The 19,046-nt window shown below is 34.3% G+C and overlaps 2 protein-coding genes across 2 annotated transcripts in view; one reads left to right on the top strand and one right to left on the bottom strand.

The window, feature by feature from the left end:
- ZNF804B (zinc finger protein 804B) overlaps nucleotides 1-19,046 on the top strand; it is a 459,373-nt gene that overhangs the window by 27,439 nt on the left and 412,888 nt on the right. The window lies entirely within an intron of this gene.
- Nucleotides 8,607-10,175, bottom strand: TEX47 (testis expressed 47). Its single transcript, XM_045564024.1, has 2 exons — nucleotides 10,150-10,175; nucleotides 8,607-9,543 (listed from the first exon to the last, which is right to left on the bottom strand). The coding sequence occupies exon 2, from the start codon at nucleotides 9,440-9,442 to the stop codon at nucleotides 8,684-8,686; it is 759 nt and encodes a 252-aa protein (XP_045419980.1). The 5' UTR covers nucleotides 9,443-9,543; nucleotides 10,150-10,175; the 3' UTR covers nucleotides 8,607-8,683.

Raw genomic sequence — 19,046 nt, forward strand, 5'->3', positions numbered from 1 at the left:
TTAAGGGAAGATGTGATGGGATGTTTTAGGCTCAGAATAATCTTTGGGACAATTTCTCCTTTAGCTTAATTTATTTTAAATTATCAAACTGCTTTCATTCTGTTTTTTTTTTTTACTGGAGGTTGCTTACTTATATCAGAAAATATTTTAGTACCTAGCCATTTAAACAAAGAATGAAATTTAATATAATGTATGTCATCCATACCTTATCTAAAAGTATCAAGAATAGAAATATTTCTATTATTGATACCTATGTATGCACATGTATGTGTGTATATGAGAAACATGTCAGTAATTGAAAGCATGCCCTTGCTCTACAAATCCAGTACTCCTTGTATGTTTCTTACCTCAGTTTCCTACCCCAAGAATGGTACCATCTTGTCAGAAAAACTAGAAACCTAATATATTTGACACCTTTCTCTCCCTCATAACCTATATTTATTTACCTTCCAATTATCTCTCAAATTGGCATACTTATGTCCATTTCCACAGTCATTAATCTAGTTCAAGCTATTATTATCTTCTGCCAGAATAGTTTTAACAACTTACTGGGGGACATACCTGCACCAAGGTGTTCTCTGCTAGGCCATTCTCTACACAGTAGCAAAACAAGTCTGATTATATTTTGCATAAAATCTTCAATGACTTTCCCTCAACTTTAAAGAAAAATGCCTCATTCTTCATGGTTTCTTTGGACTCAGTGGCATTATTAAACTTGCTATTTAGGTGTTGTCATCTAATACTGTAATCTGGCATTTCAGTTTCTTATCTATCTTTATACTAAAATAGATGCAACCAGGATGGAAATTTTTTTGAGAATATTGATATAGCCCCCAGATGCTCTCTGATAGGGTAGGTTAATCATTAATTTAGACATTAGGTTTTCAAATTTTAATCAAAGCATGTTAGTCTTATCCTCTGTCTACCTGGTTGCCTTAGACTGCCGTCTTTCCTTTCAGACACAGTTTGACTAACAGTTTTGGGGCTTCATGGGTTTCTTTATGGTGTTCATAGATTGCATAATGTAGATGAGCAGAGGCCCCAAAAGTGATAAATTACTTGTTCATGGGCATATAATGAGTTAGTCATAGAGATAGTACATAACAGAAGTCATTCATCTCACTTCAATGTTCTTTTTAATTTTTCATTTTGATTTTGGCTAGAACAGAGTATGTGCTCAAGAAATGTCATTGCGTATGATATTTGCAGTGAAGAATCAAAGAATTAAACATTACAAGTTATGTAGTAGTTTTTTCTACTATAAAAGAAACTTAGTTGTAGAGTAGTCCATAATTATTTTTGCTTTCAAAAAGCCAAAGTATAGTATAAACTGGGAAGAGAGAGGAGGAATGGTGAGAGAGGAGACTTGAGTGAAAGAAATCCCTGAGAAGATCATTACACTAGATTACATTTTAGTAAAATGTAAATATGTTTCAATACTGAGAAATTTATTCTTCCCTAAATCAAGACTTTAAAATTAATTCAATGTTTTAAAAATAGTGTTTTAAAAAATAGATTAATATTTTAAAAACAGATCAGAAATATGAACTAAAACAAAATCAAATTTAGACTTTTATAATAATTTAAGCATCTATGTCAAGGAACAGATAAACAGAAGTAATAAAATAAGGATTTGAGAAACATAAAACATATTTAATATGGAATAAAGATGTTATACCTTCCTAGTAGCTTGCTCAGATGTTCCATCAGAAAATGGTACTTTAACCCAATAAAACAGAGATGAGCTCTTGTACTTGGCTCATTGAGTACTAATATGTAAATATAAAAGTTTGACTGAATCAGTTCCAGAATACATTCTTGGTATCCTTCCAAATTAGAGGGGAAGAAATTATTACATGGGTAAACATGGAGATTTTAGATAAGGTGCAACAATTGTATTTTGACTTTTGCTGTTTTAAAGAGCTCTATGGACAATGACCAGAGCCTAATAAATCACATAAGAGCATTTTAGTATATTGAGATTGCACAACAGTTTTGATACAAGTAAAATTAACCTTATGGAAAAAAATTTTCAGATATTTTAAACAATTTCTTTTTTGTTGTTGAGGCACTGAGGATTCAAATATCAAAAAAAAAAAAAAAGAAAGACGTGCCATGGTAACTGCTTACAAGTTGCTGGCAGAAAGATGAATGTGCACATAAACAACAGCAGTATGGCAGGAGAATTGCTAGAATGTGGTTCAGTACCATGGACAATGAGGACAGAAAAGGTTTTCTTGAATTTGCCAGTCTTCACAGAGGAGATAAAATTTGCTTGACAAGCAGAATTTTGCTAAGAGAAGTGAGAAAGGATGTTAAAGGCAAACAGCACAGAAATATTGGGGACCCATTAGAGAAAAAAATGTGAAAATGAGAATGTGAAAATGAGAATAAATACTTACTGTACTCAAATTACTGAATTTAACTGTTACTCGAACTTTGAACTCTGTAAAGAAGTGTTTAATCATGCTTCTTTAAAGACATTTCTTCCCATTAAGTTTAAAGGCCTTATTACAATGAGTTTACATATATACCTGGAAAAGATGAATCTGAGAATGTAACTTGAAAGATGAGGTTTGCATGCTTATATTGCAGTGAAGTTAACTGTGTGTCAAACTGTAAATTCTGTAACAAAGTGTTTAAACATTCTTCTTTAAAGATGTCATTGTACGTTAGGCTTTTTACAACATTATTTCATATACCACAACCAATCTTAAAACTGTAGATACTGTTATCACGCTCATATTGCAGATGAGGAAACTGAGGTGCAGAAAGGGAAAGAAATAAATTACAGTTCAGATCTTGGTTTAGATTCATCATTTTGACACCAGAGGTTGCTTTCTTAAACCTTATGCTATTCTCCCTTTATGTTTGATAGAACTATGACATGGGCTGAGAAGAGAGAGGGGAGGAAGAGGAGACAAGACCAGACACTAGAAATACTGTGGGAAATGGATGGGGCTTGGATTGATTGGCTCTCAATGATAAAAAGAGAGGGAGGAATCTAGGATGATTCTCAGATTTCTGGTTTAGCAATTGTTTGGATTGGCACATTTGATAGCAACAAGGAGTGTATGTGGAGGGGGATAGTTTGAAGAAATAGTGGCGGTGGGAATGATGCATTCCATCTAGAGCATGTGGAGATAGAAATGCCTGTGAGGATCCAGTGGGCCTTCTTGAGAATGCCCTGCATGAGGACTGGGGCACAGGAGGGACCTGGTGTAGCAGTAAAGAAAACACTTAGAATTGAGGCCAGACCCTGGAATCATGACCACAAGGCCCTGTATCTTGTTCCCTATCCACCCTCCCTAACCTCATTCTCCTGTTAGTTCTGGTACTCCAGCTACTCTAGTCTTTCTGTTCTTCAAACAATTTTCCTTCTACCCTGGGGCCTTTGCCCTTGTTGTTCTCTCTTATAGAATATTCTGACCTTTACCATCCTCATCTTGACACAAATGGTACCTCTTCTCATTCAGGTCTCAGTTTGGAGACAACTTCCTTTGAGAAGGTTTCCCTGACGACCAAATGTAAACTGGACCCTTATATCACTATCAATGTTACCACTTTTTTTTCACGGCACACAAAGCTATCTGAAATCATCTTCTCTGTGTCTTCTTCTAGAGCACATACTCATTGGAAACAAGGGCCTTGTCTTTTCTTTTTTTTTTTACCGTGGTGCCTTCAGGGCCTAAACAATGATGAAAACAAAGTAGTTGCACAACAAATATTTTTTAAATGAATAAATGAAGTTATAGACGTGTATTTGGAGTCATTAGCTCTTAGGTGGGAGTTGTCACGGCATGGATTGGATTGGATTTGAGGGACATGCAACTAGAGTGAGCAGGGAAAGAGAAGAATGCCTTATCAACACTATTATTCTCTCATATCCTCCTTGGGGATAGAAAGCGATCCTTTCGACTGAAAATTATAGGTGAATAAATTCTGTAAATATTCATATTCAGTTAAAAATGGATCCTTTTCTAATTTCATAGCTACTTATGTTCAATCAGATATATTTGGTCTAAATTATAAAGCAAATCTCTTTTTAAGTTTCTGCCTGTATAGAAGCATGCTAGTAAAAGTATTTTAATGAATCTAGAGTCCAATCATTGTTAGAAATTAATAATAAAACAAATAACCAAAATAAAATGTGTTGAACTTGGTCTTTCAAAAAAATGAAAAAATACAGAGACCGGTAATAAGGATGACTTCTTTATACAGCAACTCAACATCAGATCACCTAAAAAAATTTTTCTTAAATGTTAAAAAATGCCCATAACAGAATCAAAAATTCTAAAATAATGAGAAAAAGTGGGTTGACAAGCATAATTTGCTTAAAATTATTTACTTGTAGAGAAATCAAGATTTGTATAACTAACAGTGATGAAGTGAAATAGGGAAGTCCTGTTAATCTTGCTTTTACTTTACTACTATTATAGTAATATATTGTTATATTGTTACATTTGCTTTTACTGTTGGCAAAACACCTTAATTATGCCTCAGAATCTTTATCCACAGAACAAAGAGAGTAAAGCAGATATGTGAAAGGGGTTCTCTCTATAGTCTATTAAAATCTGTGCATTGTATTTCTTATATAAACCCTATCAGCAGATAATCTGGAAATTTAAATAATTGACCACAAGGGGGAGAACTCTAATTCTACAGTAAATCATAATACAATATAAAATAATCTGAAAGTACTTTGCTATATGATGTTGGTGATAGTCTGCCTCAGTTCCACTTCCTCATGGAAGTTGAGGGAATTCTACTGTTAGAGATAGGTTTGACTTAATTGAAATGTGGTTTTGTGTTGCTGAAGTTATGATAAAGTCACTGGATGTCAAAATCTATTTCTATTAAGCAATGATGTTTCACAAAGGAATCCAGATGCTTCTTTTATTAAAATGAAGATAATGGAATTTCAGAATTCATCCTGGGAGAGTTTTTTCTTTCAAATAATATTATTTAAGTTTTTTTCAAGAAATTTATAACTTTCCTAAATGTCCTTGGTCAACTCTGAAACAAGCATAAGATCATCAACAGGGCCATATATTATAAAGTATTCATATAAAAAATAATTAGAATGGTGCTGTCCATGCCATTTGAATGTTTTATGTTCATTGAATATATATATATGTTGTATGTTCATTGTTATATGAACATTAAATGTTATATATTCACAGTGTTAAATTTTATTCTTCTGTTCAGGTTAAGTTCCATACTCTGGTTTTATTTAAAGTTTTATTGTAAGGAAACTATAACTTTTTCATTGAGTAGGTAATTACCTTATGAGTCTTACTAAGGTTTAATGATTCACAATTTTGGATTCCATCAAACTAAATTCTGTTTGTAAGATGTGAGTATAAGATTTCTGGACTTTATCAAAGATACCCAAACATACACAGATAAGTCAGTCCCGGTTAGAGATACTATGTTAATCACCCATATAAGTATCTCAACAATGCATCTGTTACAGAAAATAATTTGTGATTCCCCTTAGACCCTTAGAGGTAGCGTCACACTTTTTTTTTAAATATGTTCAATGACAGATCTTCCTTTGAAAGTGAATGTAATATTTAAAAACAAACATTTCTATGAATGAAGATGGAATATTAAAGTTACTAATCAGGTGTAAGTATAATAATAATCTGAGTGTCAAAAATTAGATATAACTGAAATATTTAAGTTTCCTTTGATTTATAAACCTCCTTCAGCTGCCATAAAATAGTCACAAAATGTTGTCAGCAATGGTGTTGTCACTGGCAGAAGTATAAATCCTCCTAAAGAGATTACTATGAAGAGTCATTTTCATTTGAATAAATTCATTCTAGTGTGTTCACTAAAATTAATAGATAATGAAATAAGTAACTTGATTTATTTCCAGTCACTTTTTGTTTATTTGCCAGTTATTTTTATAGTTGGAGATTCATGAATTCTATAAATTTAGAATTAGAGTATACTAAGTAAATCAGCAACATTACTTTTTTTTTTTCCTTATTTTTCCTCAGATGCTTTGGATGAGTAAACATTATCATTTAGAGATATTCTATAACTTCTTCCAAAAATGATTCAGATTGTTAAGGATGTTTTCAGCTTAGTGAATTATTAATAGTTTTCTATCAGTATTTCTCACAACAGAAAGTATTATAGACGAGGCCAAGTGGTGGCTACATATACATATTACTGCTACTTGTATATCCAATGACTAGCGTAGTCATTGGCTTGCTGGTAAATATTTACTAGCAGATATCCAATAAATTTTTGGTGCATAAAGGAATGAATAATAAATGAAATAAAATAGTTTATATACATATATATTATTTTCCCATTACACATATTGTTCCAGACTGCTGCATAATCATCCACCCAAAATTTAGTGGCTGAAATCGGTAATAGTCACTTATGTTGTTCACAGATATGCAGTTTGGGCAGGAGGCAGTGGGAATAGCTCATCCCTCCTCTACACCGGGTCAACTGGGCTGGCTTCAGCGTTAACTGGAAGGCTGGAGTGTCAATCACCTGAAGTGTCACTCACTCACAACTCTAGTGGGTGATTCTGGCTGTTGGCTGGGAACTCAGCTGGGGATGTCATCTGGAAACTTGGATTGCTCATACTATAGTGTCTGGGTTCCAAGAGCTAGCATTCAAGTGAGCAAGGCAACGTGCATGGCATTTTTATGACCTAGCTTTGGAGATCACTTGGAATCACTTGTTGTACTCTGTTGGTCAAGGCAGTCACAAAGGTCTGCCTGATGTAAAGGACAGGCATTTATTAGTAGAAGTCACCATACGATGGGAGGAATATCAAGGGCATGTTGCAAGAAAAGTGTGTGGGATTGGATATATTGCAGTGACCATTTTGGAAAATACAATGTGCCATAATTTCATATTTATAAATATATAATCTTTATCCATAAACTGTACTTCTATTCACTAGCTAACTTTAGAAAATACTGTTTGCAAACAAAATGCACCCTGCTAAAGAAATTTGATCTGATTCAATGAACATTTGTTACTCATTTTCTCCTTCCTGTCTCTGCTCATTCTGTTAAATATGCTGGTCTGCTTTCCCAATCTATTTTTCACATTCATTCACAGTCTGGATGGACCAAGGCTTCCTTCTTTGATAAGTGTTTACTCCATTTTTGCCTGGAAAACACTCTCGCCTCCACTGATTTTGTCACTAATCATTTGTTGATGGGCCCCTGTGTCTTTTTCACAGTTCAAAGAGTAGATAGCATATTGCTGACTAATGTTAGGTATTTAATATATTCTAAATTGATGCAAATTTTGAAAATTATATACTCCTTATTAACTAGAAAACTTCTCATTTTATCTAAAATGTATATATATTTTTGCTGCTAAATTGGCAAGACAGAAACTTCAAGTTCAGCTAAAAGTGAAAAATATCACCCTGTATTTAAATATATATTACAAAAATTTGAAAATAGGAATGGTATGTCCTAAAATTTGATTCTGACATGGAACAATGATGCCAAAATTTCTGCATATGGAAAATTTGAGAAATGCACACTAAGATCGCATTTTGCCCCAGACTAAAAATCAAGTAAGTAATAAAAAATGAAGCTAATATTATATCAATGTTTCCTCCATTAAACCTGAAATCAGTTTCATAAGATATTAAGGCGGTTTGAGAAATATTTCATTGCAGTATTCAAAATATTGATGTTATTTAATTGTTTAAATAGTTTCAACAATGCAGAAAAGCATTAATTGTTGATAAAAGAGAGAGACCAACTTCTTGATTATATAGAAATTATATATAATTAATTGCTTTATAGGAAGTGAATTGAGAAAATTACCAATGTGTTTATCTTATGAGGACTTATTTAGAAACAAGCTTTAAAAGTGGGCAGATAATGTCTTACAAGTACCTTGCTATATGACTTAGTGCCCAGCAAATGTCTGTCACGTAGAGAGATACTCAATAAATGATGTTGCATGAAGGAGTACAATGCCATCTGATAATGTATTTTCTTGTTTCAGATAGCTATTGTGTTCTTTACCTTTGTAATGGTTTCAATATTCTTGATTATATAGGCCAGAATATGTGAGCTTTGGAACTATTTTCAAACGTTAGATTTTGTTTCCTGAATGCAGGGATTATACAGCAATCTATTTTCTCACCTGTGCTCTCAAAGCCCTTCCTACATACTGCTATCACAATAATTATCATATTGTGTTACAGCATATCATATATTATAAAATAATTACTTTTACACATACTTGCCTCTAACCTAGGCTTCAAGCAACTCAAGGGTGGGATTTTTCTCCTAAATTTTGTACTCCCAGAACACTGTACTTGTGCTGTGTGGTAGTGGCTCTTCATTAACCGTTGAGAGAATGCATGATAATCTGAATTGCCTTTGTGTTTTTTCATCTATACTTTTCTTTTAAAAATTAAGTCATTCCATGAAAATCATGTTAACATTTGAGAACTTATTAAACTCATCTACCCATTAAAATAATATATCGAACTTAGAATAAATACATTTTTAAGTTTAGTTCCACATATTCTGTAAAGATTAATATATTGCCTTTGTGTTTATTGCAGTATTCTGTTGCTTCTTTAAAAAAGAGAAGGGTAACTTTAGAAATATTTTCCTTTTATTTAAGTAGCCTAAACTCCTTAAGAGAAATGAGCACATAGTATCTATCCATCCTAGAAACGGGAAGGAGCAGGCCATACCACCTCAGAATCCAACGTGACGTGTATGGGTCTGTTGTACATATTTATGAATGTTTCTGGGTCCATGAATTCTTCAGATTTGCACAAGTACTTTATGATTTGTTCTGGAAGGAGTAGGTCAGGTACAACATTGTGCAAGTTATCGCCTGGTCCTTTAGTGCCCACTTTAATAGTCTTAAAAAGGTAGAGTGACAGTTTATGAATTTGGGAGATAAAATCTGTGATGACCTCTTTTAGGGACTGGGATTGTGTGACATCATCGAGATACATAACTGGCACTTTTGTTGCTGAAACATGCCATTGCATGAAGAGCCTTGTTGGGATGTTGTGGGAAATGACTATAATTTTCATTTCTTGTATAAAAAATTCTTTCTCGTCGTTTTCATGGCCAAGATAATCTAGGAGAATTTGGAAGAGAGTACCATTGGAGGACTCAAGGATATGCAGAAAGGAAGTGGGGTATATGAGCAATAATCCTGTCACTGATTCTTCTAGGTGATGTTTCAAAATTGACTGGAACAGTTGTTCATAGTATTCAGAAATATCTTTTTTTTCCACATTTCCTTCTATCTTGGCCACTAGAAACATCCTGTGAAGTAGGAATTTATTTAGATGTAGTCTTTGTTTCTCCTCCTTAAAGTGCAAGTAATTGCCACGTGGAACTTGTGGCAATAGAAGAGGTTCCAACGGAAAAGCCCTTTTTTTGGCCTTCCGTTTATGGGTGAAGGGCATGATGAGTCTTATTTATTCTTCTAGATGATTCCAGTTTTTAGCATATCACAATGTTTACACTATCAGGATACTTCTTTAGTGATGAACTCTTATTTTTATTTCTTCTGACAAAAAAAGAAAAGAGTAAATCACAGTTTGTCAAATGTTTCTAAATAGCAAAATCCCTTTCCAGTGTTACCAATAAACAATGTCTTTGAAATGAAAAAGAATGTTAAAACAAGACTCAAACTGTACATTTTTAAAAAACTTTACAGTTAAATAACTAACATGTATAGGAAAAACTTCTCCAAATGTAACATAAGTGGTGATTATAGATTGTCCTGTATTTGTTAAATGTTTTAAACATGTTAATGGTAATTCTTTCAATTTCCTTTGTAAATTTTATCGGTCTATAAAATGTTTGAAAAAGATCTTGGGATTTCTAAGCCCTAATTAGCTTATTTAACTTTTAATCAGGACACTAAAAGTTAATAGTGTTGCTTGGATAATAACAGTAAACATTTCAAGGAACAAGTTTTGATTCTTTGGTTTTTCTCCTATCAATGAATCTGAGAAATGACTCTTTTTTCTCTTTTTTCTTTGTCTTGTTGAGGTTGTAAGGGCTAAATAAATATATTCTGCTACTTTATCTTACTCTTCCTACAAATCTCCTTTATTTTTTCCAGATCAACTTAACATTTATTTTTTCAAATGCTTCTTTCCTTTACCTGTCCTTGAGGTCCTGCTTGTTACCTATCATGCTTCCAACTGCCAGTCCTCTGGTGTTCTCAGCTGCCCTGTGTTCTGACATCCACAGAGCATCAGTGAGTAAGAATGTCAGTGGCCTTAAAGGGCCAAAGCGCACACTCCTATTTCTTAATTTAATGAGGGTGTTTGTGGCCTTCCAATGGAGGTTTTTCCAAGTTCTTGGTGATCATCAGGAAAAGAATTTTGTGATACACCATGTAAGCCAAACAAGCAATAGCTTCTTTTAATTGAAAGCAAACGTACACTGTTAGAGCGGCGAGCAGTCAAGCTTGAAAAAGAGCAGCTGCACTGGAAGGAAGTGGTATTTGGTCTTTTGAAGTCTTACTAATTGAGGGGAGGAATATTCAAGACTAAGAGTTTGGCTTTTACTAATAATTTGGGTAATAATTCCTAAAATTGGGTTCCCTCCCATTTTTATACTTTATATGGTTGTCTAAGAACTGTCAGGGTGATTTCAAGGGCAGGAAAAATTTTAAAAAAACAATGTAAGTGATGTTGGAATTAGCCAGAGGTCATGTAAGGTGACAGAGGTAGCTGATAAGCTGACTGAAGCTGGTTCTTGCCTGCAGTTCTCAGCCCCTCTAGCTAGCTTCTGCCCGAGGGTTGTTCACTTTAACACCTGCACCCCATCTTCAAGGCCCTTCGCCCTGTCTCAGCTCTGTCTCCTGGTTACCTACTTTAACAAGGGTATATCTCAACGAATACCTCCACAACACTGTAGAGGAAGTACTTCTTTTCCTGAATGGCTTATTTTAAGCCAAGGTCCTTTGTAAGTCAGGTGGTGGACATCATTTTCTTTTTCTTTCCTTTTTTTCTTTTAGGTGAATAAAAAGTACAGTCGTAGAAATCCTCTGTTCTTACACACTAATTAAAGTCTGTAAGAACACATATCCAAGTCTGTGTAATGGTGAATATAAGAAATTTCTACAATAGGATTTGGTTTATTAATATGAATTTAAGTTAATTTTTTGAATATAAAATTAATACTAACTCTAAAAACTGGATTCACATGAGCTGTAAACAATAATTGTAAAGCAAGTTTAGAAAACACTTTTATTCGATTTTTAAAAATTAACTCTTAAGAGTACTTTCTTCTCCCTGAGGTTTGTGTTATCCAAACTAATCATCTAGTTTTAATAATGTATAATGATGAATTATCCAAGAAAGTGAAGGCAGAGAGGTCACTTAATAACTCTTTCATTGTGTGATGCATAAAAATTAACTATACTTTCTCCCTGTGATTCACTTCATTACTTCCTGAAATGATACAATGTTTCCTAAGGTGTTAACCTTGGTGCCAAACCTTGTCATAGCCCAGTCTAGGGATTGTCTCACCTTATTCTTCATATTGCTTTGCAAAATGTAACCATGTTGGTCACAACCTCCATTGTGGCCTTCTCTCCTCTCTTGGTTTCCATGATACTGTACTTCCCTGGATTTTTGCCCAAATCTCTATATGGCCTAGCCCCATTCCTTCTTACACCCAGCTCTGGACAATGATGAGGCTCTGTGCTCATTGTGCGGATCTCTCACTCTGCTTCCTTGCCCAGATACCTCAGCACAACCTATGTTTCTCTTTTGTGAGGCTAGGTGGGTGGTCCTTGATGTCACTCTTGCCTCTAGATTGCACATTGCGGATTGATCACGAAGTGTCCCTGCTGAGCTCAGCTGTGGACCAGGAATCCTTCTCCATCTAAGGCTCAAGGCAGACACAACTAGTTGATTGGTGTTGATAAAGAAGAAAAAACTAAGTTCCCATCCCAGAATTTTTTCTACACAGAAGACTTCCAGATTACTATCTCCACTTATTTACAACTCTTCTCTCCTTGGGTATACCTCTTTCCATTCAAATTTAAGATGGCAACATTTAAACTATTATTTTCCTTATTAAATGTATTTCCCTTAACAAGTACCCCACTTGTGTCTAGGTTAACATTTTTTCTCTTGGCTCCCCATGTCCAAATGCTTCATTTTATCCCTGCATGTTTCCTAGAAGTTATAAACCCCAACTCTATTCTGTTAAGTCTTTTTACTCACTTTGGTATGCCTTATGGGTTCTTGATTTCCACTATTTCCTTCATATTCTTAGCTCTTTATTTGTATTGTTATAAGAGTCTTCTACCCTTAGTATTTCTCTAGATTTCCCTACTCTACAAATTCAACTAAGAGTATGAAACTGTAAGCCCTTATAATACATTTGCTTTATAAAGTTAAACAGATACTGATTTTATAGAGTCTTTCCTGTTTACTTCTCCTCCATAGGATGCTAGAAGAGGAATCCTCTGTCTTCACCAGGTCCAGATTGTTTCTGGCGTTTATTTCCAATCCCAAGTGATAGATTAAGTCAGAGAGAATATGGAGACATGCAACAGTGTGGTTTGTTACCTAACACTGATACTAATCAAAGTCAGTAGAAGAATTTACAAGGCCAGACATAATCATTTTAATGATTAAATATCATTTATTGAGTACTTACCATGTGCCATGAACTAGATACTTTTAAATGCATAAACTATTATTCACAACAATCCTATAAAGTAGATAGAAAGTTTCCCACAATTTATGGAGGAGGAAACTAAAGTATAGTGTAGTTAAGTACTTTGCACACAATTAAAATCTGCTCTCAACAGCCTCCCTATTCAGTCTGCCTAGGGTAAAGACAAGGTAAATTATCTCCTCTTCCTGTCTATGACCACAATGTCCTTTTTCTGTTGTCTGTGACAGGAAAATTCCTCTGGAAATGGAGAGCATCTTATGGTTTGGATAAAGTAAATTTAAAGAAAAACTTCTACATCATATTTGTGATTCAACATAATTCATCTACTATCATTATCTACTCAGATTTATTAGCACTTTAATATGCCAGGTAATATCACAGGCTCTGTAAGAAATGTAAACATGGAAAATACCTGGTCCCTAATTTCAGGAACTTAGAGTCCAGTAGAGGTGATGAAATATTCATGAATCTGAAATGTTTTTGGGGCAGGGGAAAACAATGAATACCAGGCAGATGACATTAAGTGTTTTGGAAACACCAATTTAGAAACTGTAACTGAGTTTTCTTGGAAAGCTTTGTGAAAGAGTTTGTATTGAGCATGGCCTTCAGAGAACCAGGATTGGGGAATGGCTTTATGAATTTTTTTGAATTCATTCCTTTAGAATGTGAGGTTGTGCATTAAATGAACTTAATTTCTACCTGGAAAACCAGGTCTACTTTAATCTCTCAACTGTGCTTATGTATTAGAGAAACAGAACACTCTAAACTACTAACTTTATTTGTGTTTTAACATATCTAAATGATCAGCCTAAGAGAATTAATAGTATAAATAAATGACTAAAACTTGAGTGGAGACTTTTACTAACAGCACATATAATAAACTATTAAGTAGAAAAAATATACTTGATTTAGCCAAGCAAACCAGAGTGAGCACAGTTACCAAATCATTAGGTAATCAGATTCATCAATAAGGAAAACTAGATTACTTTCTCTAGAACTGCCCCTCTTCACTAAAAGCATTATGGAACAGCATTTGATAGTTATTTATCAAGGAGAGCACAGGCTAGGAATACTTAGTTATTCAATTCCAATGTTTAACATATATTTACTCTTTGAAGAAAAATGTGTCAGAAGCTAGGGAGATATTCTTGTGAATTAGATATTGCATCTGCACACAAAACATTGAATTCTGTTAGTGGATCTTAAGATCCCCACGACTATGTTCTGTACAGGGCTGGAGAGGAGTACTGTAATAAAGGTATAAACATTAAACACTGAAAGCACAAAATGCTGAAACATTCAAACCTGGCTGGGAGAGTGAGCATTTAAGTTGGGCATTAAAAAGTAGATATGATTTTTGTGTGTGTTTGTGTGTGTGTGTGTGTGTGTGTGTGTACAAAGATGCGGCTCAGGGAAGGTGAGGGACAAACTTTGTAAGCTTGAAGTGTAAAGAGCAGATGACATATTAGAGATGGGAAATGTGGCATTTCGTTAAAAAAAATGACAGTCTGTTTTGGCTGCAGGAGTAGTCCTCAAACCATAGGATCTTCAGGTCTGTTAAATTGCAGATTGCTAGCCCTAAAATGTCTGAGTTAGTAGGTTTAAAGTGAGACTCAAGGATTTGCATTTTTGACAAGTATTCTCCCAGTCTCTCTACAAATCTCACTTTAAGGAAGAAGAGACTAGCTTATGGTGGATAATTTAAACTCAGTTGTCTACTAGAATAATCTGGTGTAGAATTTTTTAAAAGCTAGTTCCTGGTCTTATTTAATTATCCTTCAATGGAACCCTGGTGTGTAGGTTTGTTACAACCTCTGCAGGTGATTGGAAGTGTAGCCAGGAGTTGATTTGCTGGCCTAGGCTGGAAGGGGAGGGGAGGGGAGGAGTAGGAAAGGAGAAAAAAGTTGGAACCAGCGTGTGGAGGACTTAGACACCATGCACAGAGGTTTGAATTTTCTCTGTGGGTAGCAGGGAATCACTAGAATTCTGTAGTCTGTAATCATAACTGTGTTTTAGGAAGTTGCCTGTGAAGTGCAGAGGAATTTGGAGATGGGAAATACTAGAGGTGCCAGGGCCCTTTTAAGAATTCTGCAGTTGGCAAGTGAGTCCTTTTATCTCCTGCCAATTGAAGAGTAAATTAGTTCAACTTTTATGAAAACTAACTTGAAAATATGAATCATGAGCTTAAAAATTTTCTATTCTTTGACTAAGTAATGCCTCTTCTAGGTCCTGTGATAAAGAAATAAAATCACTGACAATCCTTGCAATGTCAAGATGGTTATAATAGGAATTCAAAGAGAACTTTGAAAAAAAATGAATAGATATATTAATTATTGACTACTATACTGCTCCTGAAATTAGTTTTGAGGATTACTTTAAAGGCGTAAAAAACTAGTTATTCGCTAAAGAAATAATGTAATATACAAAACTATGCATAGTATGTAATCCCAATTTTGTTTTTAAAAAGGCATAGAAACTAGAGTAGAGAAAAATATAGCCAAAGGTTATAATTGATGGAATTTGGGGCTGATATTTGTTTTGTATTTTCAAATTTTCTAAGCATGTCTATTGTTCTGTTTAGGAAAAGAAAAAGATGTTAACTAATAAGCCTATTGCAATTGTTTGGTGAAAAGTGATGCATGTGTTGCTTTGTTTGTGGGTCTGGGATGGTCTAGCCCAAGATCATGCTGACAGGTAGAACTTGTAAAATGACACTGTAAAATGATGGCTCATGGAACAGGTCAAACAAGAAGGAGCATCACTCAAGGAAGTCTGGGTCTACTGACTAAGAGTCAAGATAGGAAGATACTGAGATGGAAGATGGAGCAGTTATCAGGACATAGTCCGGGAGTCTCCAATCAGAAAACCTTGCATACTACTCAGAGAAAGGTGGGTCTTTGCAGATTTCATCCCTGTTGGACAGTTAGAGTCTGAGCTAAAGAAGTTGTTCAGACTGAAGATGTGTGAGCCAGAACCAGTGTAGACAAGACTTGATCAACTGGATGTGAGAGGTGAGGTATGCAAGGATTTAGAGATGATTCTGTGGGTTTGAATGCCAGTCACTGGGAGGACTAAACTTTAAAAAAAAAAAAAAATACAATGGAAAATACAGGAAGAAGCCTAGATTTAGGAAGAAAAATAATTTCTATAGATTATCTTGAAGCAGAGTTGCCACGGAGACATCCAGGTATAAACATAACTATGAATCTGAAGATCTAGAGAAGCCTAGACTTGTGATGCATCACACTTGTGACGCAAATGTGACAGTTAACTGCCTTGAGGGTAGAATTGAAACTATCAGAAGTAAGGTAGTCATGAGATAGTGAAAGAAAAGAAGAGGTTTAAAAGTGGGTGGTTGAGGTAAAATTTCTAAAGAAAGATATTATAAAAAAGCCTAAGGACTGAGTGAAGTGACCTATTAATATTGGCAACTACAAGTTTCCTGGGGACCATAAGAAAAAGAGATTCAGTAAAATGGTTGAAGAAAGCCAGGTTGCAAGCATTGAGTGAGTCAAGGTAGAATAAGTGGTCAGAGAGTAGATCACTCCTCCACAACATTTGGCAGTGAGATAATGGAAGCAATCTGATACGTAGAAGAGGAAGATTCTAGGGTAATTATGTTAGAGTGAACCTACATTTTTCTCAATTAAAAACTGGCATGGTGTTGTTTTTGTTTGTTTGTTTGTTTTCCTAAACTGCCATTGTGTCCAGCCAGGAAGTTGGAGTCTGAAAATGAATTTATTGTATGTTTTGAAAATATTTTAAGATAGTAACTTCTCTAAGAGATTTGGGAGACCAAAGATAACACTAAACTCTGATTTGTAAAAACTTTTTATTTTTTATTTATATATAATAGTTGCACACAATTATAGGGTATGTGTGATATTTTGATACAGGCATACAATGTGTAATAATCAGATCAGGGTAAGTGGAATATCTGTCATCTTAATCATTTATCATTTATTTGTCTTAGGAAAATTCCAATCCCACTCTTCTAGTTATTTTGAAATATATGATAAATTATTGTTAACTAGGGTAACCCTGTTGTGCTACTGAGCATTAGGTCTTATTCCTTCCATCTAACTGTACTTTTATACCCATTATTTTTCCTTTTTTTATCAGTTTATTTTCTGTTTCTTTGGCAGACGGAAGAGCTCTAAAGATAGATAATTTATACATTTGGTACATGTTATGGCAGATGACATAAACACAACAAATTTTAATTTAGTTTTTATGACTTAAAATCTTTGTGTAATAGCAAAGTTGCTTCACAAATACAAAGGTGATTATGATTGGAGTCATATCTTTACAATTTCAGTATAAGTATCTACTCTGGTCCATATAATCTATTATGCTAAAACATGTTATCAATAAGGTAATATCTATTTTAGTGCTTGCGTTTGGCTTAAGTTTGAACAATTATTGCATTAAATGGAGAAATTTGGACTAATTGAAGTTTAAAGTTGGAAGACAAGTTAGCACCACCTACATAACATATTCTTTTTGCTGTTAAGGAAAACATGGCACAAAGAGGCTACCTCAAATTGCTTACCTTATAGAAAAGTTGATAAAAACATACATGCATGAAATACTGAAACGGTGAGATAATACTTCTTACTTTAGTACTTTTTAGGATATACGATCGAAGTTTTAGTGAATAAATCGGTGCTAGAGCAATTCAAAAGGCAGTTACAGTAATCTTAATTTTGTGACACTCAACAAAGAACTATTAAATGATTTAACAAAGAAGTGATATGATGGATTCCATATTTAATGGTGACTAGTCTGGGGAAGACAAATCTTATAGTTAGAAGTGCCCACTATAATATTATTGTATCTAGAATGTGCAATGAGTATTTAAATTAGAATTTAGAACTCTAAAAAGTATTTCTTTTTAAAGTAAAATATTAATCCAAGTCTAATTAAGCATATCACTTTTATGTCATTTAACTAGAGCAACAATAAAGTAAAAACAACATAGTGAACAATTCTTAAAGATTGGCTATGTCCTAGATGCCTAAACAGATTTTCTTTAATTTATACAACAATCATTTACTATCCTGAATTTTTTCAGCCTACATTAAATTTAATGCCCTTTTGTACATTGTAACTGAGGGCAACTCCACATTTCTTTAGAAACTAACATCTACTAAACTTAGCAGTTGTCAACAATTCAGAGCCTTATGGGATACTAAATCTCACTGTTTTAATACATGTAACTATAGCACAATCACTTTCATGTGAAGTATATTTTATAAGATGTATTTTGTGGAGTATATGTTGTGAAAACCTAATAGGGTGATGGAGTAGAGCATGGTGGGCTGGCACCTGCTTCATTCAGGAGGGCACATAGTCAGAGGTTTGCATTTACATCGTGGTAGGCGGTGTAGACATCTGCCCTCCTTCATTATCTTTCAGGGCTGGCATCTGTCAGAGATGCATGAAGGCCTCTCTGGTCCAGGCCTCACCTGTCACCCCAGTTATTTGTCTTGATGACATTTTAGCTATACAGGTGTCACTCTTGGCCTCATGGAAACCATTTCCCTATGGTTACCTGTTCTAGGTGAGTTCCTAGGCAAAGTTGTCCTGGGCTCTGTGTGCCTTTGTGTACTAACATATGAATAAATAATCACTTTGTGCCTTTTTTAACCTCAAGGGGTTTTAAATGCCATATTTTATAAGATAGTGGCTAAACTAACTATAAGGTATTAACTCCTAACCCAGTGATTTAGTTGGTATAAATCATTATGATTTCTGTGTGAATATTTTGTGTTCTTGTTGAACTTTTCACTTTTTAATTGGCTGTGTCTCTTTCCCTGTTCAGTTGTGGTATACCCAGAGAAATACAAGTAATAATACAACTATTATACATCCAACTATTATACAAGGTGTATGAAACCATAACTATAAAGCCAAACATATCATAATCACATAGTAAGTTTCAGGGTCAAATATTAAGACTGTTTGGATCACTCTCTCCTTAGAATTATCAGCTCTTTTATCCACATGACTTGAGTATAGATTGCAGTTGCTGTGACTATATTTGCTCCTGATTATAATTTTTATTAGGGATAGTTTGGATTTGAGAGAGACTACTCTTTTATGGTTAAGGTTTGATGGGAAGAGTAACTTTGTTTTTATCATAAACAAATCTGTAAGTGTAAGATGACTTTCTTATCTGGCAGTTTCATTGAACATCTAATATAAGGAAGAGAAATAGCCTGACCTAGGCATTGTTTGATGGGTTAAATTTCTCCTCTACTTGTCAAAATGTTGCACCTATCTACTGTGGACTCATATTCAACATCTGTCTCATTTGAGTCTCTGTGTCTTTGTGTGTGCACGCACACACACAATTTT

The sequence above is a fragment of the Lemur catta genome, chromosome 11 (genome assembly GCF_020740605.2).
Source record: "Lemur catta isolate mLemCat1 chromosome 11, mLemCat1.pri, whole genome shotgun sequence".
Lineage (NCBI taxonomy): Eukaryota > Metazoa > Chordata > Mammalia > Primates > Lemuridae > Lemur > Lemur catta.